The sequence below is a fragment of the Mya arenaria genome, chromosome 16 (assembly GCF_026914265.1).
Source record: "Mya arenaria isolate MELC-2E11 chromosome 16, ASM2691426v1".
NCBI classification, from domain to species: Eukaryota; Metazoa; Mollusca; class Bivalvia; order Myida; family Myidae; genus Mya; species Mya arenaria.
This window is the reverse complement of record NC_069137.1, coordinates 39,356,788-39,376,593: the sequence shown is the minus strand read 5'-3', so window position 1 is coordinate 39,376,593 and position 19,806 is coordinate 39,356,788. Positions and strand designations below refer to the sequence as shown.

The 19,806-nt window shown below is 32.6% G+C and overlaps 2 protein-coding genes across 3 annotated transcripts; both read right to left on the bottom strand.

The window, feature by feature from the left end:
* Positions 1 to 5,466: 5,466 nt before the first annotated feature.
* LOC128221054 (uncharacterized) lies at positions 5,467 to 8,119 on the bottom strand. Of its 2 annotated transcripts, none has more exons than XM_052929476.1 (2): positions 7,778 to 8,119; positions 5,467 to 7,239 (listed from the first exon to the last, which is right to left on the bottom strand). In XM_052929476.1, exons 1-2 carry the CDS (start codon positions 8,061 to 8,063, stop codon positions 6,935 to 6,937), a joined length of 591 nt encoding a protein of 196 aa, XP_052785436.1. In that variant the 5' UTR covers positions 8,064 to 8,119; the 3' UTR covers positions 5,467 to 6,934. The 2 variants fall into 2 exon arrangements, with proteins under 2 accessions (XP_052785436.1, XP_052785437.1); XM_052929477.1 differs by having other exon boundaries at positions 7,802 to 8,119.
* Positions 8,120 to 13,754: 5,635 nt separating this feature from the next.
* Positions 13,755 to 16,573, bottom strand: LOC128222655 (uncharacterized). The gene is made up of 2 exons (XM_052931758.1): positions 15,847 to 16,573; positions 13,755 to 15,320 (listed from the first exon to the last, which is right to left on the bottom strand). The coding sequence occupies exons 1-2, from the start codon at positions 16,130 to 16,132 to the stop codon at positions 15,148 to 15,150; spliced, it is 459 nt and encodes a 152-aa protein (XP_052787718.1). The 5' UTR covers positions 16,133 to 16,573; the 3' UTR covers positions 13,755 to 15,147.
* Between the last annotated feature and the right edge of the window lie 3,233 nt (positions 16,574 to 19,806).

Genomic DNA, 19,806 nt, shown 5'->3' with positions numbered 1-19,806 from the left:
ATCGGAAACACCCACTTTAACGACACCGGGTGACTATAATTCAAATTCTACACAAACAAGAGTATCGTTGGAGTAATGTTCTAATTTAATATCACAGGGTACTTGAAAAATGATATTTAAGATCATTTACAAAACCAACGTTGTTTTCACATAATTATTTTATTCCTTTCAATTCAAATGTCTTTTTTTTGCGTATCGTGACCAGAACATTTAGTGTGACGTGGATTGCATTGGCTTATTAGTGTATGTATCTAAACGTCGTGCTTCAGTGTCATAGTTTTGATTCACATTTGTTGCTAAGTGATTTATAGTAGAGGATAAGATCGTGACATATTTCACTGACTGAGCTCTTGAAGTTACATTTTACCTTGATTTGAAATTGAGAAAAGGCTAAAATTTTACATCAGTAAGAAACATCAAGATTACATTTAACTGTTTGAACATTGAAATATTGTTTCACTGATAAATCTCTTAAAATCCTCCGGTACGCATATCATTATGGGATGTAGTTGATGTAGTCGAAGCATAGTTGGAAAATGCATTGTAGAACAATATTTGCGATACGTTATGTTTTCTCAAGTATGTTTACTGTCATATATGTTATATTTTATTCTTACGACATATATCAGAAAATATATTTCGTACGTAGTTGTTAAGATTAAAGTCATAGTTTTGATATCCTTTGACATATTTCCTTCCTAAAGAGAACAAAAGAGTAACAATAATAAGCAATATACAAAAATGGCATGTCGTGTGCATATCCTCTATCAAATTTTGACTGTGGACGATTTGTTTCAAATAAGTGTGACTATAAAAAACACCATAATACTGCTATTACTTTACAGGGTCAATCGCAAGTCTCGCAGCTGGTCTGTCCATTTCTCTGATATTGCTTTTCGTTGTCATGGTTATAGTGCTGCTGTTCTTGAAAAGAAGGTTAGTCTATAAGTGGTATTTGATTTTTAGATTAATGTCCGAATGCATAAGTACGCGCCAACTTAAAACGGTATTTCCATAAACCAATGTTAATAGGGTATTTTTTATATCAGACAAAAACGAGCGACATGTCCTTACCAATCATTATCAGTTTTATTCATCATGAAATGTCAACATCCCTTGTAATGATTCATATACTGTAGTAGTTGATCGAAAAAAGGTTTATCTAAGTTATGCCAAGGTTTTGTTGAAAAGGTAAAATCTAAAACATGACTCAGTGCAATTGAATGTTGAACTTGATTTCATAGTTCAAAGTGTATTAGTTGACTGTTTATGATATAGATAAATGACTTTTGCTCGTTTGCTTAAAAAACGAGATATTTTCGTAAGTATATTTGATGTCTTCGCACGTGGCGGCGGTGTGGTCGTAAACCTTTGTCACCATAGTTGAAGTAGTCAGAGGCAATGCAAAGGTCTATGATATCGTTAAAATTAATGTTCCTGACTAATATGTTAACCCCTTAGATAAATGCGCCGTATGTTTGACTTCGCAGGGGACTTCTACCAAAGTTATGCAAACATAATGATGACAAGAACAACAATACTGCAGACACTGCGACAGAATTATCATTCGTATTAACATCGAAAAGTGAATCAACTACAAACACAGTTCAGGATTTGACAGCCTCAAAACATTCTTACTTTGTGCTTGAGAAAACATTTGAAGTAACAAACAAAGACGAGATCGATCATTATGCAGAGCCAAATATATCCGATGTTGACCATCATGATTTGACTAAACCTTCACTGAAAGAAACTGATAACAACTACGACACAATCGATGGCAAAAAATCTCCAGCTGAGTCTGGATTGACGAAGCTTAATAACAACTACAACAAAGTAACTTTACATCAAACTAATGAGTACGATCACATTCATCTCAATGGAAGGCCGACCAAGGACGACATACAAACTGAAAATGAATACGATATATCGAATAACGTTATCTTCGGCAAACCCGATAAAGGCTATGATGATTATGACAGTGACATCTATAACCATTTGGACAAGCAAGATTTAAAGAGCTCTGGCACAGGTGAAGTTTATGGAATGCCAAATACAGACGGAGACAATGACTATGATACTTCCGGTGCACTTAAGCATATAACGAATACAGCTACAAAAACTCAGCAACCTGAATATGCCGTGATTAAAAAAAAATGGTAGAATCATAAATCAATAAATGGAAGTTAATGTACACGATATAATAACTAAACATTGATAAGATCCAAGTGCAGTGATAGACACCTAAACCATGACAAATACTTATTTTAAGGAGAGGAAATACCCAACTAGATATATCTTCAGTTCCATTATTGTTAATGCGCCAATTGTATATAAACTGTATGAAAATATAAACTCGTCAGTCAATTAAACGAAATATGATTGTAATGCCATTTTGAACCGAAAAGGCCAATAAGTTGTACCACATCAACGGCGTCGTCTGGTAACCAGTTTCAACTATGCAAATAATTTGGTTTTCCAATGTACTGTTCATTCGAGAGTTATCTAAAGTTATGACTGATGTGAAACAAACCAATGCAAAACTGACCATGCATGGGTGGTTTGAAGTTGTAATTTTGCCTCTTCAGTGGTAATTTCCGCGTGATGCGTATAGGAATACACCAAATTGCTGACGTTGACATTTCAGACAATTTTCTCATATCAGCGGAAAAAGTAGCAATTCATGAGAAAACAGTGTCTTAATATGATGCAGACACTCTATATGATTAAATAAAAGCAAACACAAATGCAAAATTAAATTGCATGGTTTAGCATTAATTATGGCAATACAATACACGATTGTCCGCAAATGAACTTAGCATTTAAAAGTTTTGAAACATTACATGCTTCGGCAAAACCAACTGTTTTCTAGTAGTTGTTTTTAGCATATTGTGTAAGTTTTATGTGGACATGTCTGTCATCGTTTTGCAATGTTGTTGCCAAATTAATATCTGAAACGATCAACCAAATCGCAAAACGTCCAACTGTGTATTATTGTATCTAAGTAACATCTTAATGATTAAGAATGTGCGGAGTGGGCGTGAAGTGTAGAAGGTGCGTACCATTATCATAAGCGAGCATTTGATGTTCTAGCCACACATTTGTTATCATAACTTGTCGATATTAAGTGATTCCAAGAAAGGACTGAATAATATGTATTTTAGATGTTCGAGGTGTAGAAGATACATACCATGTATGATTTGAAATGTATGGTTTAAAATGTATGAATCAAAATGATAAAGAGTAATTGTTAACTAATTGATAGAAAAGACAAGTCATGTATTAAGATGTTTTGTATTTGTACGTTGTGTTTTTGTTCGAATGCCATTCCTTACAAAATACATTCAAACTTGAAATACGAACCATGAAACATATCAAATGTCAACCAGATGCACACATATTACAAAGCATAATTGATATTTTCGTAGACACTATCCAACATATATGTTAAACGCCTCTGGGCGCTCACATCACCGCCATTGGTCTGATTGTGTATATCTAGCATCGCACACGTTGTATATTCATGACGCAAATAGGAGGATATCCCCGCTATGTCACGTTTCGGAGAATGTTTTGCAGAGATGGTTACGTTGATAAATTGTATATGATTATACAACCATGTGTTATTCTTTGGTGGCATAATATATATTTATTTAATTGGTGAATGTATTGGTAAAATGACAACAAGCATTGTGTTAATTTATAATTGTTGGACTTCAACACAGATCATTATCCTTATCGCTCTGTTTGTTTCAAATTGTTATTTGACATTCCTTCTTTTGATTTTGATTATTTTAATCAATTGATTCTAGTTTTGTTTTCAAAATGCGTATTTCAATCCGAGTGGCCAAGAGAAAATTTCCTTAGTGGAAATGTAACCAACATTATATTGAGCGGGGGCAATATTGTTTTACATCGATGTATTCTTATAGTGTAGATATTAGATAACCAGTTTGAAAAATCATCGGAGATATCCTCTATTTCTTAAACTTCAATCACATTTTTATTGTAAGAGAAATAACATATTCAAGTAACTCTATATTCTTTTGAATATTGTATAAGCAGAATTTTTATATTTCAACAAGGATCCAACGGCCTATTGGAAATTACCGTATATCACGAACAATCTATTTTTGACCAAATTTTAGCATACGGAATAAGTTTACAGATTATAACCAAAAGAATATCCTGCTCTGAAGCCAGTCTGCAACTCATCTATTTATAATTAGATTATAATTTGACATTGATTGTGAATGACGTATCGAAAAGAATATTGTTATGTGTTACATATATCATTGTGTATATTGTGTGATCTGTTCAATAAACTTTGTTCTGTTTTGTTATGGTCTATAGCGTTGTAGGTTTCGGTACATGTAATTAGTCGTAATGTAATACTGTTTGAACATACCTTTATAAAAATCTATATAAAAATTGTTGTCTGGCTAGCGCAGTGGTAAACATCTTTTAATCTAAAATATAAGCCACGTTTATTCGCTGATTACTTTATTTAACATTTGCATAATGCAGGAAGGAATCAAAAGCCTTTTGGAAATCGCCGTATATCACGTATAATCTACCGTTTTGACAAAATTTGAGCGTTAGGGATATGTTTACACATTATCAACAAGAGAATATCCTGATCTGATCTGAAGCAATTTTGCGACTCATCTATTTTAATTAGATTAAAATTTGACATTGTTTGTGAATTACCTATCGAATAAAATATTGACTCGCACAAGTGTTGTAACAACACTATGAACATGCTTAAGATATTTTATAGGAACATAGGAAAACACTTTATATCTATTATGATATCAACTTCTCTCTTTTTCAGAATCATACATTTATAACCGATCGCCATGTATATATGCATACGATACAATATGTCAAACATCAAGGGTCATGTTTTACTTATATCACTGTTTATATTGTTTGAAATTTTAATACGCAATAAAATATGTTCTAATCAGTCCTACAGGGTTGCATTGTTCGAACAATTTAGTAAGTAGTAATTTAATAATGCTTGAATATGTTAAAAAAGAACATATTTCATTCAAACAAAATAAGCCATGTTAAATCGCTGTGTGGTTTTAAGCACCATGCTTACGTATGGGCTTATTTTTCGACTACCTAAAGATTTGCCCATGCATTTCAGTAAACATTAGTTCTAGTGAGCAGTGAATTAATCACTTAAGATTCCGCGAAAAAAAAATACGTTGGACCCCCTGAATTTTACTATTTTTACAAATACCTCAACAAACACAATAATTGTATTAAATATAATATTTATTTAAGATGGTATTCGTACTATAAGGACATTGTGCCAATACCATCAATACCGTAAGCCATTCCGGATTCGAATTGTCTAATACTTCACTACATTTTTTTATTTAAAAAGGCGCATCAAGTTATCTTTTTTTAACTTTGATGGTAGCTTATCCAGCGACAGACTCTTGATAATTCAAAAGTTTATTAAGTTAATGTCGTGTGAAAAATCAAAAACAATTAGAAATGTTTCTAAATACATTCATCATGCTATGCTAAAAAGACAAGAACAAATTGATAATATACCTGCTTCTTAACTTTTGCTTAATATGTATCTATATGTTCTTTAAAAACATGTACTCCTTATAACTATATATGTAATTGTGCTGTAAAAATATCATTCGGTCGTCTGTACAATGTTAAATAATTATGTTTAATGGCAAAATGGTTATATGCCGATTTGTCAATAAACTTTGAAGTTGAAGTTGATAATCTTTTAAAAGTGATGACATGAAATATTCAACAAATTCATAGATTAAATTGAGCACACTAGGTAACCCTTGTTCTAAGGTATATTAGTGTTTACCAAATTATTTTTTGTGCTTCCATTATTTTGTTTTAATACCAGATACATACAATTTTGGCACTCAGTTTCTTTTTCTTCATTCATTCTTTAGAAGGCACCATCTCCTTTATACATGTGAAAGTCGTACTTTGCTTTTCTTTATCTATAAAAGCGGTATACATTTTGACTAAATCTTAAATTTAACGACCTAGTGAATCGATCATATTAAAAAATTATTGTCTCACTGATCTGCGTAGCGTGCATGCCATTTGAAACTATCAAACGAGTCTATATTACAGACGCGGCCTTTGTGTGTATTAGTATTGTAGGATATTAATAATTGATTCGTTAGAGGAGTTCCTTCAGACATAATGAATACGAAACTCATTGTAGATACAACTTATTCATTTGATTTAATACAAACATCTCGAATAACTACCGGCAGATAAACACCTGAGCATTCTTCAAGTATAGTTTGGTTATGGAAATAGTACCCCGGTTGTATCAGGCGTGCAATTAAAGTTAATTCGATACAAAAAATATGGTGTTTTACAAAGCTCGAAGTTTACAAATATATTATTTAAATAATTTCTTAAATTTGCTGAATTAATCAAGTAATGACAATACGTTTATAAATAAAAAATATTATTTCATTTTATCTAACAAAATTGGAATTGGATGCGTTTACACACAACTAAAAAATAAAGCAATTGGTAGAATAATTCATAACATTTGTATATACATTGTCAGTGAATCTAGGTTTTAAAATTATGACGCGGTTCCTGAAAAACTAAACATTATTTGCTTTTATCTACGGATGTGTTTTTATATCACGGATTTTAAATATGTTAAAAACACACTAAACCTAGATACATATCTTCTAAAGCGCGCGGAAAACTGGCATTGTAAATGATTGCATTTTATTTACGCCATTGTCGTTTTTATGCATTCCTTCACATATATTTGCCTACCATCAATGTACATTAATACAAACACGCGCATGCATCTACTATGTTACACAAATTTGTGAACCGTCGATCTCTAATCTGTTTTTCCACTTGCTATGTCCATGTATGAGGTCCATGTATGTTACACCGGCGACCTCTAATTTGTTTTCCCACTAGCTATGTCCATGTATGAGTTCGCCAATTTTGCTTCCTGGCGTGAACAACACCTTGTACATATAGATCCCTCTCCGAACGAGAAGCGGCTTCCAATTTCGAAGAAAAACATAAAATCTCGTTTTCGACCGTATCTCCTTATCATATTTAAAGGAATTTCAACAAATGCTTTTCTGTCTGAACGTGTTATACGGATGCCTTCGTGGTCGATTGACATGTTTGCTTCCCCAACTATTCCGCATAATGTTGTTAAAGGATTATCGAGGACTTCACAGACTATGTCCCTAGCTGAAACAAATAAAACAACAATATTTATTTTAAGAGAATCACTGAGCGGGCACTTAAAGGTAAATATATTACTTAACTGGTAATGCAGTAAAAATAATTTAAACATGTCTGGGTCTGTACATTAATACAAACACATATTTGTACAACTGTAGGAAAAATCAGTTTAAATAACCATCTTGTTGCATTAAACAATGTTGATCATTATAGCATAACTGGTAATTATATTTAGCATTTTAGTTCAAACAGATTTTTTTCAAAATCAAAACCATGACTTTGTGACAACAACTAATATTTTAAAATAACCTGTATTTTGTGCGTTTTATCGCCCGTGAAATTCAACGATTACGCACAAAATACTAAATTAATTGTTTATGCGGGATTTCCTCAAACCTGAATATAATATGTATATATTCATACTTTCAATAATAGTTATATCTTTATATACAAGCGAGTAGTATGCGCTTGGCAAGATGCTAGATTTTGAAAAGAAGCAGGATCCTATTGCAATTATATTTTAATTTAGTATCAATAGTGTCACCATTGGAAGATTCCTGAATATTACAATCTTGTTCTTGCCCGATGTCCTTATTTCCATCATCCGGATCAGGCTCGATGGTGTCGTAAACACTATCCGTTTCTTTGAGCCATAAATGTTGATCGCTCTTGTCAAGAATAGTGTGGTCCTTAAGGATGCGGTGATGCATTTTCACACAGATGGTACAGAAACTTTTTTCACATTGTTCACAGTAGCTCACTGAATCCGAGTTCAGTCCATTTTCCTGGCAACTTGTACACGGGAAATCATAAATCATATCACTATCCATCGTGATGTCAATGTACGTAGTCGCGGTTTAAATGATTTCATTGCATTCGATACTATTCAGTGTATGTTTATATCTTTAAGCCAGAGCTAAAGATACCATTTGTCAAGTAGATCGATGACACAAATATTCAAAATATTCAATAACAATCTCAAATGTTAAACGTTTTGATTTATAAAGGCTGAACTGAAAGACTGGTTAAATGTGTTTTAACATTTTCCATTGATATTTATTGATCGTTATTTCAAAGTATTAATCAACCAATTAACCCTCTAAATGAACCCTTTGATTACAATCAATACATTCAAAATACGATTTAATCATTCAATAAGGCATTGTGGTCATAAATATCTACAAGCAAATGTTTGTTCCAGTACATGAATTAATTATTTAGCCCCCTTAATTACAGTCTCAATGCATTTAATTACTATAAAATACAAGACATTCATTTAAGTCGGCCACGTGTATAACTCCTTAAGGCAAAAAAGTATAACAAAATATTAGAATTATGCTTTGGAAAGAGACAGTCTTCAAATAACCGCTTAAAACACAAATATACACTAATAATACTCAAATAAAAAAAGTATAAACAAATTGCTTCAACATCAATTATCATCGTAATAGATAAACGTACAGCTGTATTAGAAACAAAACTACACAACAACATCAAAAAACATAGTACGCAGTCCACGGTAATAAAAGTTAACGTAATCGTCAACGAGTCACAAAAAGCTAAGTCTAAAATTATTTATTTTATAGCGATTGTGAGATAAGTTATAAGAAAATTATAATAATCACTCTCGTTGGCACGTATGTTACGTGAAAGTGTGGTCTTGTGATGTTGGGGAAACCAAAGTACCCGATGATACCACACTCGTCCGGCTTGAATCGATCCACCGTCGCTCCAGGAGCGATAAATGACCGTTTAAAATGAATCAATTTTAGTATCTAGAACGACAAAACAACATCTTGTCTGCTGTCAAGGGGAGCATCAGCATGTGAAATCGCGACAAGATTGAACAGGATTGTTATCAAAAGAAGAAGAAGAAGAAGAAGAAGAAGAAGAAGAAGAAGAAGAAGAAGAAGAAGAAGAAGAAAAAGAAGAAGAAGAAGAAGAAAAAAAAAGAAGAAGTAGAAGAAGAAGAAAAAACAATATCACCATCAAAAACATCAACAAGAAATGACAATATGTACCTTTGCACCATAAAATGTCATGTAAATGTCTCTAGACAGGTAGCAGGAGCCCCCAAACCTCGTCCATCCAGGCTTACAATTCTGTCAACTCTGAAACAAAGATTATATGTAAGCCTACATCAGACACTTTGTTCTAATGTTCAGCGTCAAATCAATATATTCTTGCTCTATTTATCATATGAACAAACAAAGCATTTCTAAATATATCTAAAATATATCACTAAAACATATAAGGAATACAGCTACAAAAGGTCAGAAACCTGAATATACCGTGATTGAAAATAAATGGTAGAATTATGCTCAAACTAAAGGAAGTTAATGTACACGATATAATTTTTAAACATTGATAATTTCCTTGTCTGATGGAAATAGTATACGCTGAATGCAGTAATTGTCAACTTAACCATGGCAATTGTTTATTTTAAGAAGAAGGCCGACCCAACTAGATATTTCTTTAAATCCATTATTGTTAATTTGCCGATTGTATAATTAACTGTTTGGAAATACACTTAGCAGACCGCGCTCACCAGTCAGTTAAACAAAGCAATATTGTGATGCCATTTTTAACCGAAAAGACCACTAATTTGTATCAGCTCAACGGCGACTTCGGGTCACCAGCGTCAACTATTTAAAGAATTTGTTATTTCACATCCTGATTTTTTCGAGCGTTATTTAAAGCTATGACTGTTGTGAAACCAAACAATGCAAAACTGATCATGTATGGGTGGTTTGAATTGTTATGTTGCCGTAAAGGAATACGCCAAATTGCCGAGGGCGGAATTTCACGCAAAATAATTATCTCATACCAGCGAAAAAGTAAGTATGGGGAAATATTGTCTAAATAAAACGCAGACACTCTATATGATTGAAAAGAAGGAAACACAAATGAAAAATTGGATTGCATGGTTTAGCATGAATTATGGCAATGCGATACACTATTGTCCGCAAATGAACTTAGCAATTCAAAGATTTGAAACAATAAATGTTTCGGGTAAAAGAAACTGTTTTTGAGCATATTGTGTATGTTTTATGCGGAAATATCTGTCATCGTTTAGCCAATTCACAAACAAAAAACTTTTAACTGTTTAAACAATTATGTCGTTAAATTAATACCCGAAACGATCAACCATATCGAAAAACGACCTAGTGTGTCTTATTGTGTCTAAGTATTAGTTAGATGACATGAACTACATCTTAATGATTAAGAATGGGCGGAAGGTGAGTACCATAACCATTGGCGAGCATTCGATGTTCTAGCCACACATTTGTTATCATAACTTGTCGACATTTAGTGATTCGAAGAGAGGACAAAATAATATGTACATATTTGTTAATTTTGATATTCGATGTGTAGAAGATACATATTAAGTATGATTTAAAATGTAGGAATTAAAATTTATGAATCAAAATGAGTAAGAGTAATTGTTCATTAATGGAAAGAAAACACAACTCATGTATCAGATGTTTTGTATATGTATGTTGTATTATTTTTCGAAGGCCCTTTCTTACAACAGAAATTTAAACTTGAAATATGAACTTTGAAACATATCAAATGTCAACTACATGGACACATATAACAAAGCATGAATGATGTAGATTTCGTAGGTATTATCAAGCAAATATGTAAACGCCTCTGGGCGCTCACATCACCGTCATTTGTCTGATTGTGTTTATTCAGCAGCGCACACGTTTAATATTTATGACGCAAATTAGAGCATCGCCCCTTTATGTCACGTTTCGGAGAATGTTTTACAAATTTGGTTACATTGATAGTGGCATAATATATATATATATATTTAATTTGTCAATGTATTGGTAAAATGACAACCAGCATTGTGTTAATTTAAAATTGTTTAAACTTTAACACAAATCATCATCCTTATCGCTCTGTTTGTTTCACATCATTATTTGACTTTCCTTCTTTTGATTTTGATTTTTCCAATCAATTAATTTTAGTGTTTTTTTCAAAATGCATATTTCAATCTGAGCGGCCAGGAGAAAATTACCTTTGTTGGAATGTAACCCACATTATATTGAGCGGGGCTTATCTTGTTTTACATCGACGGTATTCTCATAGCGTTACCATAAGATAACCTGTTCAAAATTATCGGACATATACCCTATTTCTTTAAGCTACAGTTACATTGTTTGTTAGGGACAATAACGTATTCAAGTTTACTCTTTATTCGTTCGTATATCGTATTTGCTACATTTTTATAATGCACCAAGGAACCACCGGCCTTTTGGAAATCACAATGTATCACGTAAAATCTAGAATTGTGTTCAAATCTTAGTATTAGGAATAACTTTACACATTATCAAAAAGAACATATCCTGATCTGAAGCTAGTTTGCGACCTAATAAATTATAATTAAATTATAATTTGACATTGTTTGTGAATGGCCTATCGAAAAATAAATTGACTCACACAAGATGTTTCAACAACATTATGTACATTATGTACACGCTTAAGACATTTAATAGGAACATAGTTAATCACTATCCATCAATTTTGATATCAACTGCTCATTATCATTATATTTTTTTAGGTATTCATCCATTTTTAACCGATCACCATGTGTAAATGCATAGGGTACAATATGCCATAAAGCTAGGGTTATGTGTTACTTATATCATTGTGTATATTGTGTGATCTGTTCAATACCGAATAAATTTTGTTCTGTTCTGTTATGTTCTAGTGTTCGGGACATGTAGTTAGTCGTAATGGTATACTGTTTGAACATATCTATAAAAAACTCTTTTAATCTAAAATATAAGCCACGTGTATTCGCTGATTACTTCATTTAACATTTGTATAATGCACGAAGGAATTAAAAGCCATTTGGAAATCGCCGTATATCACGTACAATCTACCGTTTTGACCAAATTTGAGCGTTAGGGATATGTGTACACATTGTTAACAAGATAATATCCTGCCCTGAAGCCTGCGACTCATTTATTTTTAATTGGATTAAAATTTGACATTTTTTGTGAATTACAAATCGAATAAAATATTGACTCACACATGTGTTTTAACATCATTATGTACATGCTTAAGGCGTTTAATAGGAACATAGTTTAACACTTTATATTTATTTTGATATCAACTGCTCTTTTCTTTGTTTAGGTATTCATACATTTATAACCGATCCCCTTGTATATATGCATTAGATACAATATGTCATAGATCAAGGGTTATGGTTTACTTATATAATTGTGTATATTGTGTAAACTGTCTAAAACGCAATAAAATATGTTCTATTCTGTCCTATAGGGTTATATTGTTCGAACCTTTTAGTTAGTCGTAATGTTATTAAGCTTGAATACGTTTATGAAAAACAGTTTTTTATTCAAACAAATAAGCCAAGTTAAATCGCAGAGTGGTTTAAAGCTCCATGCTCATGTATGGAGGTAATTTTCAGACGACCTAAAGAATGGCACATACATTTCAGTAATTGTAAGTTCTAGTCAGCAGTGAAGTTTTAACTTAGGATTCCACAAAAACAAATTACGTTGGACCCCCTTAATTTTACTAATACTACAAATGCCTTGAAATTCGACAAACTAGATAATCTTATTAAATATTTATTTAAGATGGTATATTTATTTAAGATGGTATTCATACTGTAATAACTCTGTACCAATATCATCAATACTGTGAGCCTTTGTGGATTTGAATTGTCTTATACTTTACTACATTTCTTTATTTAAAGGCGCATAAGTTATCGTCCAATTTCATGTTAGCTTATCAAGAGACAGACCCTTTAAAAGTGTTGACATGAAATATTCAACAAATGCAAAGGTTAAATTGAGCACATCTTGTTCTAAGATATATTATTGTTAACCAAATTAATGTTAAGGCTTCCATTATTTTGTTTTAATACTTGATACCTACAAGTTGGCACTCAGTCTTTTTTCTTCATTCATTCTTTGGTAGGCACCATCTCCTTTAAACATATGAAAGTCGTACTTGTCTTTTCTATACCTATATAAGTGGTTTCGATTTTGACTAAATCTGTAATTGAACGATCTAGTGAAACGATCATAAAAGAAAATTATTGTCTCACTGATAGCATTCACGCCATTTGAAACTATCTAACGAGTTTATATTACAAACGCGGTCTTCGTGTGTATTAGTATTGTAGGTTATATTGTTCGAACCTTTTAGTTAGTCGTAATGTTATTAAGCTTGAATACGTTTATGAAAAACAGTTTTTTTATTCAAACAAATAAGCCAAGTTAAATCGCAGAGTGGTTTAAAGCTCCATGCTCATGTATGGAGGTAATTTTCAGACGACCTAAAGAATGGCACATACATTTCAGTAATTGTAAGTTCTAGTCAGCAGTGAAGTTTTAACTTAGGATTCCACAAAAACAAATTACGTTGGACCCCCTTAATTTTACTAATACTACAAATGCCTTGAAATTCGACAAACTAGATAATCTTATTAAATATTTATTTAAGATGGTATATTTATTTAAGATGGTATTCATACTGTAATAACTCTGTACCAATATCATCAATACTGTGAGCCTTTGTGGATTTGAATTGTCTTATACTTTACTACATTTCTTTATTTAAAGGCGCATAAGTTATCGTCCAATTTCATGTTAGCTTATCAAGAGACAGACCCTTTAAAAGTGTTGACATGAAATATTCAACAAATGCAAAGGTTAAATTGAGCACATCTTGTTCTAAGATATATTATTGTTAACCAAATTAATGTTAAGGCTTCCATTATTTTGTTTTAATACTTGATACCTACAAGTTGGCACTCAGTCTTTTTTCTTCATTCATTCTTTGGTAGGCACCATCTCCTTTAAACATATGAAAGTCGTACTTGTCTTTTCTATACCTATATAAGTGGTTTCGATTTTGACTAAATCTGTAATTGAACGATCTAGTGAAACGATCATAAAAGAAAATTATTGTCTCACTGATAGCATTCACGCCATTTGAAACTATCTAACGAGTTTATATTACAAACGCGGTCTTCGTGTGTATTAGTATTGTAGGCAAAAAATAATTGATTCGTAAGAGGAGTACCTCTTAACATTTACCGTTTAACGTTATCGATCATTAAGTTTTCATGAAATGCAAAACTCATTGAAAATACATCTTATTCATTTAATTTAATACAAACATCTCGAACAACTACCGGCAGGTTAACACCTGAGCATTCTTAATGTATAGTTTGGCTATGGAAATAGAACCTCGGTTTTGTCAGGCGTGTAATTAAAGTTGATTTGATTCAACAATGATGTGTTTTAAAGCTCGAAGTTATCTAAAATATCATTGATATAATTTCTTAAATTTGCTAGAATTAATTAAGCAAAGACAATACGTTTCTAAATAACAAATATTATTTATTTTTATCTAACGAAATTTGAATTGGATACGGTTACACACAACTAAAAAATTCAAGCAATTGGTAGTATAATTCTTAGCTTTTGTATGAACATTGTAAGTGAATCTAGGGTTTAAAAAATAATGACGCGGTTCCTGAAAAACTAAACATTATTTGCTTTTATCTAAGTCTGTGTTTATATCTCGGATTTTAAATATGTAGAAAAAAACATTAAACCTTGACACATGTCTTCTGAAGCGCGCGGTAAACTAACATCGTAAATGATTGCATTTTATTGACGCCATTGCCTTTTTACTACATTCCTTCACATATATTTTCTACCAACCTTGTAAAATTATACATACACATGAATGCATCTACTATATTATACATATTTGTACACCGCCGATCTCTAATTTGTTTTTTCCACTAGCTATGTCCATATATGAGTTCGCCATTTTCGTTTCCTGACGTGTACTACACCTCATACATATGGATCCCTCTTCGAACGAGAAGCGGCCTCCAACTTCGAAGAAAAATATAAATTATCTTTTTAGACCGTAACTTCTTATCATATGTAGTGGAGTTTCGGCAAATGCTTTTCGGTCTGAACGTGTTATACGGATGCCTCTGTCGTCGATGTACAAGCTAGCTTCCCCAATTATTCCGCATAATGTTGTTAAAGGATTATCGAGAATTTCACAGACTATGTCCCCAGCTGAAAGAAATAAATCAGCATTCGTTTAATCTAAAGTAATAGCCAAGCGGGCAACAATAGGTAAATATATAACTTAACCGGAACTGTCGTATTCAATATTTAAAAACGTCTTGAGTCTTTTCATTAATACAAACAGATATTGGTACAACTATAGGATTGATCAGTTTAAACAATCAGATTGTTTGCATAAAACGATGTTGAACGTAATGGCAATTTGATAGCTACAAAATTCATTTCAAAAAGTATTAATTCAAAATCATGACTTTGTGACAACAACTGAGATTTTAAAATAACCTGTATTTTGCGCGATTTATCGCCCTTGAACTTCAGGGATTAAGCACAACAATACTGAAATAATCGTTGAATATTCCATCATACGTCTATTCAATATGTATATATTCATACTTGCAATAATAATTATATCTTTATATACAAGCGAGTAGTATGCGCTTGGCCAGACGTTATATTTTGAATAAAAACAGGATCGTTTTGCAATCAGGTTTTAATTTAGTATTAAAGATATCACCTTTGGAAGATTCTCGAATATCACAATCCAGTTTTTGGACGGTGTCCTCAGTTCCATCATCCGGATCAGGCTCGATGGTGTCGTAAACACTATCCGTTTCTTTTAGCCGTAAATGTTGTTCGCTCTTGTCAAGAATTGTGTGGTGTTTGAGGATGCGGTCATGCATTTTCACACAGATGGTACAGAAACATTTTTCACATTGTTCACAGTAGCTCACTGAATCCGAGTTCAGGCCATTTTCCTGGCAATTTGTACACGGGAAATCATAAATCATATCACTATCCATCGTGATGTCTATGTAGTCGCGGTTTAAATAATTTCATTGCATTCGATACTATTCAGTGTATGTTTATAGCTTTAAAGCCAGAGATATATATATTATATAAATAATATCCTATTTGTCAAGTAGATCGATGACACGAATATTTAAAATATTCAATAACAATCTCAAATGTTAAACGTTCCAACTTACAAAAGCTGAACTGAAAACCTGAGTCATTATCCATTCATGTTTATTGATCGTTACCTCCAAAGCATTAAGCCACCAATTAACCCTGTCAATGAACACTATAAATACATTCAAAATAGGAGGCATTCATTTAATAAGGCGTTTAACCTCATAAATTACTACAATGAATTGTCATTTACATTTATGAATCAATTATTTAGCTCACTTAATAACCCTTTCAATTCATTTAAAACATTTTTATATATCTCGTTCATTAAGTTGTTCACGTCTATAACACATAAAGGCAAATATTTCATATTTCGTAATATCATATTTATAGTAGGATTTGGAAAGAGACACGGAAGTCTTGAAGTTACCGGATGGCAATCCGTTTATTGTTTTAAATCACAAATACACACTGATAATATACATTTAGAAAGAGTATAAACAAATTGAATGGTTTTATTGCTTCAATATCAATTATCACGTAAAAGATAAACGTGCAGCTTTATTGAAAACCAAAAAATAAAAACAAACACAAAAGCTTTTGAAATGTTTTTAAAGCTATAATGAAATTTTACTTAAACTGAAACAAGATTGATACAAACCCACAATTCGAAATTGCAAGTACTAAAAAAATAAACATTTATTAAAAATAATATAATCGAATAAATGATAAAAATAGATTATTCATTTCAAATTATCCTTAGTATTTCAAATATTTCAGTTAAGGGGACATGACTGCCCAGTCTGCATGCGCACATGCGTTCGTTTGCGTGTATACTGTCAATATTATGTGCAATGTGTACACTAATTTTAATCATAGAACACTCTTAGTAGACATTAGCTCTAGATTTATTATGCAGTAGTTTATTACATCTTATTTTAATATTTCCTCCAATACGTTCTATGACGTAAACCGGTCAATATGATCTTTAAAGTGTGACCTTTGTCATGATATCGTCCCGATATTAATATATATCCCGTTTCTGTAACCTTCGTCAAGTTGTAGTCCGAGGTGAATGCTAGTGGGTGATATATGTCATGTAATAGTCACGAGGTGTTTGTTTATTTTGTACATGAACGCTCTCCAATCCACTACACCCTTTTACATGCACCTTATTTGAATATGTACCAACCTCTCTCGGATAAGCATGTACATACTTATACGCAAACTCTTTAAAGACAACACTTGTTTCATTATAAATAAAATTGATAGCACTTATCGTATTATTGTAATGCTTGTTCTGGTCACATTCCGACAATCAATGCCCAGGCAATCCACATTAGAAACAAAGTCCCGTACGCAAACGCTGTCCGCAGACGCTAAGCCCAAGGTGCCGCCGGGGATTCGGATACGTACGCGGCTTTCCTGCACTCATACGGACATATCTTAGAATTGGAACGCTGAATGTTCTTGGATCGGGTCTTCCTGGATGCTCGAGCTTCCGCCTTGTATATTCTTTTTTCGTACTCACTGTCAGATGCAATATAATTGACGTCGTACGCAGACCCACAAACTGAATAAGTGTCTGTCGTCTTTCCGAAGGTTTTTTAGCTTAAAAGACACATAAAACATTTTAATTATTTCTTAAATAATGCATGTCTCTCGCCCTGTTCAAGCCGCTAATCATTATTGTGGTTGTCGAGAGAATGACAGCGCTTATAGTGTTAAATAAAACTGTTGACCTTGACCATATCGGACGACTAGTAGAAATAAACACAGATTACATCTAATTATGTTTCCCTTCAATGACAGATTCTTGAGCCATTTCAATATTATCTGTGCTAATACAGCTGCTTGCCTCAACCAACTTCAACATAATATTAGAATTGTGTTTAAATTGTTCGTCATTACTTTTACGTTTAAAAGTTGGTTTATCAGTAAAAATTGCGGCAGACTGATTAGAAGGCTTAGCACTTATCTTGTCAATAATGATGCCAATGCTCTTCAAAATATAATTCTTGTTTCCTTTCAAAGCCGCTTTCACTTTATCTTCGACCAACTGATCCAAGCTTCTTTCGTCCATTGTTGTAAGATTTGCCAAAATCGACGTTCACTGTGAGAAGTCAAGCCTAAAACTGATTTGCCCGCCAATATAACCGACCACACTTACTCAAATACCAGGTGATCTTCACGCTCCATTGACGCGCGCATTTGTGCTCATAGCACGTTAAGACATTCGCTCTGCCCTTCACTTTGTACCGGCCAGAACTATCAATTCCAATATATTGACTACTGAAAGTGAATGAAATCCGCAAAATTGATATATTACAGACAAGTTAATGATGCCAAATGAGATAATAGACTGTGCAGTACTTTAAACTTTCAGATACATTAAGGTTTTTTCTCGAACATAGTTTAATGAACGGAATGGTTGATTTCGCCATTAATACTATCTTAACCGAGTTTAATTGATAAGATATAATTAATACTGCAGAAATGAGCAAATTACGTGCAATTATGGGAAACAAAATCCATTTTAACACACCTTCACCGAGCTGCTAGATGATCGAATGTTGAATGTACCTGCATACATGTGAGTTGATCCAATAAGTATGTATCGGAACGTAGGTTGGCACACTTACACTCCATTTCATAAGATATATTTGCGGTTAAAGTAAGTAATTGGGAAAATAATTTCATACAATTAAGCCTTGTAGTGTCGACATTTTTGCTCAAAATGTTACTCAAAAAATCTAGGAGCGCAACTCTTTTCAAACTATGAAATGTGCAGAGTAGCAGTTGTTTTCTGTCTATCTGTTTTTTTTTAAACACAAGTAAGACTTTCATCGTGGCCTAGTTTTTAGAGACTTTGTCAGCTTAATGAATAATACAGAACACATTTCTTTTATGTTATGCATGTAGGTTAGCCAATTTATTCAACTTTAAACGTAAGTGATTCAGCATAATTTAGCTCTGTTTGTTTGTTGATGGATGACAAATTATAAAGGGAAACTTTCTACTCGCTACAGTTTCACTACTGGTAGTTTCACAAGTTAAGGTTTATTATTCGTTCATAAAAAGTGTTCCATGCATATGTTACCTACTCACTTTATTCGTCCATTATGCGAGCACCATCTAAATATTTTTGGCGTAGAACACTGAAGAAAATTTAAGTAGTGTACTGACGGATATTTCACGTGAACAAAGGATCGGTGATGATTGTCCTGATATGAAATCGTCCGTATAATAAATTTTAAATCAGTGTGTATCGGTCGAATTGATCAGATAATGGAAATACAAACTAGTTCTGTGAGGAAAAATAAAATATTTTCTGGTGAGTCTTACAAATTACGGCAATAAGTATTTCTTTTAACAGGGCTACATTTGGTTTCTTCCCAGAGTGTTTAAACAAATTAGAATACCTATTTACAAATGGCCCATCACGTGTTGTGTCTCTCGTTCGGTGGCTTTAAGGCTCCTTCCTTGTGCCTCTAAACTGGTTTTGCATTGGAATGTGTTGATCCATTTGGCATGTCAAATGTGTTATTGAAATTCGTATTGAAAT

Coding starts and splice junctions, on each gene's coding strand:
- LOC128221054 (XM_052929476.1), bottom strand. CDS start 8,063: ATGGATAGTGATATGATTTATGATTTCCCGTGTACAAGTTGCCAGGAA. Junction 7,240..7,777: donor TATTCAGGAATCTTCCAATG/GTGACACTATTG, acceptor TATTTGTTTCAG/CTAGGGACATAGTCTGTGAA.
- LOC128222655 (XM_052931758.1), bottom strand. CDS start 16,132: ATGGATAGTGATATGATTTATGATTTCCCGTGTACAAATTGCCAGGAA. Junction 15,321..15,846: donor TATTCGAGAATCTTCCAAAG/GTGATATCTTTA, acceptor TATTTCTTTCAG/CTGGGGACATAGTCTGTGAA.